The sequence below is a fragment of the Rhamphochromis longiceps genome, linkage group LG3 (genome assembly GCF_057381845.1).
Source record: "Rhamphochromis longiceps isolate RC_006_pf linkage group LG3, R_longiceps_female_GT1.1, whole genome shotgun sequence".
Lineage (NCBI taxonomy): Eukaryota > Metazoa > Chordata > Actinopteri > Cichliformes > Cichlidae > Rhamphochromis > Rhamphochromis longiceps.
Genome location: NC_140559.1, coordinates 35,553,759 through 35,559,758, shown reverse-complemented (window position 1 = coordinate 35,559,758; position 6,000 = coordinate 35,553,759). Strand labels below are relative to the sequence as shown.

Genomic DNA, 6,000 nt, shown 5'->3' with positions numbered 1-6,000 from the left:
AAAACCCACTGAGAGGCGCTAAAACATCTTGTTTTAGACAGAAGAACTGTGTGAGAATCATGCACATCCACTTGAGTAGTCCTTAATCCTGTCTTCCTTCTCTCACCCCAACCGGTCGCAGCAGATGGCCCCGCCCCTCCCTGAGCCTGGTTCTGCCGGAGGTTTCTTCCTGTTAAAAGGGAGTTTTTCCTTCCCACTGTCGCCAAATTGCTTGCTCATAGGGGGTCATATGATTGTTGGGGTTTTTTTTCTCTGTATGTTTTATTGTTACCTTACAATATAAAGCGCCTTGAGGCGAATGTTGTTATGATTTGGCGCTATATAAATAAAATTGAATTGAATTGAACTGAACTGAATAAATGAATCTTTTGAAAGCTTCTATCATTTTTACAGCCAGAAAGATGGATAAACCAGGTGATGTTTTTTTTTTTTTAGATAGCTGTTCTTTATTCTGAGCTTAAACCTATAAAAGATAAACAGCGAGACCGTTTACATTTTGTCTTTAAGTCTGATCTTTTGTCATATAATGATGAATAAAACGTTCTCTTTTTGTAGTTTTAAGAAAATGACATTTTAATTTTGGTGTTATTTTAATCTTAGTCTGTTTGGAGTGACTGAGAACATCTGCACACATCTGCCACACATACCACATCCCTGCTTATGTTTGCTTATGTAAACCCTACCCTCATAAATTTGCACCAGCTACATTATATAAGTGCATGATGTCAGTGTCCCTGGTATTCAAATATGTATTGCAGAACACAGATTGATAAAAACCTTATCATCCTCAAAGTTCATTCACATGCATTGAAATAGAAACACATAAATTTAGCAACCTCTCTCAAACGAGTTTGACCCAGCTGCCCTTGTGTTACCGTCACGTGGGCCGTGTATGGCGCCTCTGTGCTCACATTAGACACAGAAGGAAAAAAAAATGTGTTTGTCTTTGTAATAAGAAAGGACTTTCTCTGAACATACTGGACACATCATGTGACATTTAGACTGGATAAGAGAGGCAAAGAGGGTGAGATGAAGCAAATGGGGTGGACGCTGCATGGACTGTGACTCCCTCTCCCGCCCTCACTGCTCTCCCTCTCCAGGGATCAGGCCCTGACTATATAACAGAGAGACGAGCCCTCCTGAAATCCCCTAAGTCAGGCTCACTTGAAAAGACTTATAGGTTCCAGATTCACTTCTTCTCACTTCTGGAAGTTGGCAGGGGTGCTTGAGACCTCCACAAAGTCTTGGAAATCAGGGAAGCCTCCAGGTTGAGGCTGAGCAACGTAGCCAAAGAGAAAGAAAGGACGATAAAAGCAAAGAATCTCCGTAGACTTACCAGCAAACACCCCGGTCCACTGGAAAGATGCAGAAGACAGGCTTCTTCACCCAAAAGAAAGCAGCAGCAGCACTGTGCATTGTCCTGTTAATGGTGGCTCAACAGGTGAGTGGAGTAAATTTAGTAATAACCACAGATGTGGTGTTAAATTTACCCTGTTCATTCTGCCCTGTCATCAGGAAACACCCATAACCTGATTATGACTATAATTGTAATCCTGGGCAATTAGAACATGTAACTTTTGTTTCTATTCAATTGTTTTTCCAAGTGAGGAAAAACAAATCAGCTTAAAGTCCAATTTGCCTTTCTTTAAAGGATAGAGTGATAAGTTTGTTAGACTATGGTTACATTAATAACCCTCTAATGTATTCATCTCTTATAAGTCTACCAGCAGCATCTTTCACTTCCATTAGTTTTGGATCTAAACCCTTTTTGTGAAAGCCTGCTTTGAATTTTCCCACTTTTCACATCAGGCATAAACTCATATTTTCCTCTGTGGAGTGTCCACAGTTAAGAACTAAAGTGTAACTGAAAGGGTTTTCTCTCCTGCTGGTTGTGTTTGATCCTCTCTTTCTCTTGCTTCTGCCTTATTTGACTTCCTGTCAGAAAAAAAAAAAAGAGTTTTTCCTCCCCACGGTCACCAACACCAATGTCTTCAGTGTTCATATGAAGTCACTGAGTCACTAAATAGTTGATGAAGCTTATATCTTCCCAGTGCTTTGAGTCAGAATACACTGGACTACATCAGCATCAGTCATCAGTGTGGTTCCTTTTAACGAAGATGTGCATACCTTTCTGTCCCATCTGTATTCCAGGTGTGTGCAGGTCCTTTGGTTTCACAGGATCAGTCCAGCTTCCTCCAGAGTGCAGATCTAAGGGGGTCAGATGTCGTCCACGCTCCGAGGAGGATAGCCCGGATGACCCCACTGTGGCGGATCATGAACAGTAAACCCTTCGGAGCATACTGCCAAAACAACTATGAATGCTCCACAGGCCTCTGCAGGTAACTGTGCTGGCAGAATTGTTAATGTAGAAAGAAAAAAGGAAATGTGGAGATTTTTGTTAAGTTCAGAAAATCCACTGGGCTGGTAAATCCTGCAAAATGAAACAGATCTTTTCTATGGCAGCTTGTATCTGCCACTCAATATATTTGTATTTTTTCCCTCAAAATTTCAAAATGTTATTTTTAATAACACGAACACTTAAATACACCTGATTGGAAATTTTGGCAGAAATAAGCTTTGATACTTTGTTAACATCTGCTTGTGTTTTGTTTTAGGGCAGGACACTGCTCCACGATGAACCATTCGGCATCGCAGCCGGTGAACTATTAGACGTCCGAGGACACAACCAGCATGTTCATCCTGACGGGTTCTGATAACTGGGAGATCAGCTTACCCAGGCTTCTTCTTCTTCTTTTACTTCTTCATTTTAAATCAGAATTTGTATTTATTTTCCAGTAAAATTATATCTAAACAATTTTTTAAATGCACCTGTCAGGCAGCTACTGCCCCACCTGATGCATTTCTAATTGGGAATTGTCAGGCCTTTCAAACCTTAAGCATTTGATGACAGTTTAACCACACAGAAAGTTGTATTTCTGCAACTATTGAGCTTTTTTTTTTGTTATTATCTCTGTGTCCTACTAGTTACCCTGGCTTTGAACTTATCCCACAGCTGATATAACGGCGCTCGATAACAGCGTTTCATTTAAAACCCGTTCCTTCAGAAATATCATAAAACAGTGAAACATTTTTAAAGGACATTTGTAATTCTGTAACTGAGCAGATGCGTAGTCTCCACATTTTTATGACTGAGATGTAATTGGTCGTGTTTTCTAGGGTGTGATAAACTCAGATTTTTAATGATACGACTTTATCAGAAGTAAATGTAACAACTAGCTGTGCCTTCTACAAACTCCTCATTTACATAAAGCAAAGTTTTAGAAATCTTAAAAATATGAATGAATATGAATATGAATGAAGTTGCGGAAATGACATAAAAGGTGATGGTATAAAAACTGAGAAGAGGTGGAGCAATGTTGTTATGGATTTAAGATAAAAGTTATTTAAAGTACACTCAGGTTCTTGACAAAAGGTTCAAACACAGTTGGATTAACTAACAGTATCTGTAATGCTGATTCTGGTATTTTATTTATTTTATCTTTTTTTTAAATGTCAAAATGTGCCCATTTTCATTTACTATTTTAAACTCAGTTTAGGATATTTCACTTTTTTGTTTTGTCCCATAACCGTTTGGGTTTTTTGTTTTGTTGTTTTTTAAAAAAAGGATTTAAAGCAGGAACGTTATGACATCTACATGCTCAAACAATCTTAAATCTGCAAAGTCTCAAAGTCGAGCTACCTGATGGGCTGAGTGTACAAATACTGGGAACAGATTCCTCACTATGAGCTGCACAGCCTTGTTTTTTATTTGCACATCTATGAAATCCTGAAATTTAAGAGGAGGTTGCAGCTTTAGCTTCAACTCACCTGCAGTTTACTTCATGCACACAGCAGGTGCTTGCTGATATTTTGTACACTCAGGTTGCACTTTTAAACCCAAATTATCTTTGTACTGTGTATTGCTTACTGTACTGTTTTACTTGCATCTGAAGGGCCGGAGATGAAGTGAAATAAAAGCATCGGACAAAAGAATCAGTGACTCAAACGTGGACTTTTGTACGCCGTTGCTTCGTGTCTTCTCATATACCTTTCACCTGGGACATAATGTGGACAAAGCTGACATTTGAATCCAAGGTAAACAAATGAATCTGCTGCCAGCGTTCAAAAGTCAAACAGCTGCTGGTGCACAGATATTCAGTCTTTCACAACGAGAGAAGCCAGCCAAGCGTGTGAGTGGGTGCAGGAGATAAGTCGTGTTCATTTAAGAGGAATGACGCCTCCTGAAGGAGTTTTCCACATCTTAAGAAAATCTGCAGAGTCATCAGAAATGTCTGTTTGCATGTTTGTCTGCACATTCCTGCTGAATTCACTGACAAGAAAACAGAATAGATGGTAATCCAAACTCTTATTTGTCTTTGTAAAAAGTGCAAGTACAGGTACTGGATCCAAGTCCTTTAACAAGGATTACCTTACCTTTTCAGACATTTTGTTTGACCTTTACTGTTTCGATAGGAGTTAAGAAGGGAAGGAGCAACTAAGTGGTGATAATACACTTGATTAAGCATTTGTCAGAAAGTCTGAGCACCGCTATAAAAATCAGAACTTCTGGAAGTTTCCTCACCTGGAACATTCAAGTGTGTTTTAACACCATGATGCAATTTCACAAACTGTGCAACATCTCGGACTCTACAGGCTTCAGTTAGTTAAAAGTTAAAGTTCATGACAGTATTGTTAGAAAAAGATTGAATAAGTATGATTTGTGTAGAAGGGTTGCGAGGAGAAAGCCTCTTCTCTCTAAACAAGGCAGCAAGGTTCAAGTTTACAAAACCGCATCTGAACAAATCAGAAGACTTCTGAAACAATGTCATTTGAATGATGATAGCTGTAGCCCAGGTGGTGGAACAGGTTGCCTACTAATCGGAAGGTTGGTGGTTTGATCCTTGTCTGCTCCCGTCTGCAAGCCAAATATCCTTGGGCAAGATACTAACCCCAAGTTACTCTCCGATTCATCCATTGGAATATAAATGGGTGAAATCTGTGTAAACCGACTTTACTGCTCAGAGTAGAAAAGCACCATATAAGAACCATGATACCAAAGTATTCTAGAGTCAAATGTGAGGCCATCTGTCTGACAACGTCCCAAGCAAATCTACAACAGGATGGCTGAAAAAGAAAAGACAGTGGTGCAAAGTCCAGACACCAACCTGTGCATTAACAAATGTCCACACACCTCAATGTGCAGAAGCAATGCTGTAAAGAAGAGTGAGACAAAACTTCTCCAAAGGTGAGAGACTGAAGAAGTCATGCAGAAAACGATGGCAATGCCAAAAAGTGGTTCTACAAGCTACTGAATAAAGCGGCATATTCAGCTTTTGTCACAGGACTGTATAAAAGATGGATGTAGGTATCGTGACATCATCCACTGGGTTGGGAAGTCTGAAACTGAAGAAAAGCAATTTGTCAGTCACAAGTTTTTATCCTGGATAATCCTCCTATTAGACTCTTAAAAACAACCAAAATTTACAAAATGGACTTCATGCTTTGAGAACGTCGTGAAATAAGTGAATAAATCAACCAGGCAGAGGTCTACTCAGGGTCAGCAACCAAGACGCTTACAAAAAAAGTGTGGAGAGTGGAAACCCAGCGTTGACTTTGTCCATCTTTGTCCATGACTGATGTTCATTGGTGCAGTGTTGGAGTGTTGGCCATATAGAGTGCAGTATGAGCCATAAAATTGTGCTCACTGGGGTAAATTTGTGTGATTAAATCCTATAACTGGGTATGTTTGTTGATACTGCCAGAATACGACATCTGAGTTGTTTTAGAAACAGACTCCATCAAACAGATTGCTGGCACATGAGTGTAACACTTACAGCTGAAATGTATTCATGTTTTTGGCAAACAATAAAGAACAAGAGAATTTATCACTAAGTATTGGCATCAAGTTTTTTCAAATCACATCTGGTTTCGCTGTGTTTAATTAATCACATAATTCAGTGAGCAAGCTGAACAGATGACTAAGATGGAGAAAAGAAAAAA

At 39.4% G+C, this 6,000-nt stretch overlaps 1 protein-coding gene across 1 annotated transcript; it reads left to right on the top strand.

Annotated features, from left to right (window-relative positions):
• Nucleotides 1-1,063: 1,063 nt before the first annotated feature.
• leap2 (liver-expressed antimicrobial peptide 2) lies at nucleotides 1,064-4,008 on the top strand. Its single transcript, XM_085395697.1, has 3 exons — nucleotides 1,064-1,441; nucleotides 2,152-2,339; nucleotides 2,616-4,008. Exons 1-3 carry the CDS (start codon nucleotides 1,364-1,366, stop codon nucleotides 2,668-2,670), a joined length of 321 nt encoding a protein of 106 aa, XP_085251823.1. The 5' UTR covers nucleotides 1,064-1,363; the 3' UTR covers nucleotides 2,671-4,008.
• Nucleotides 4,009-6,000: the final 1,992 nt, after the last annotated feature.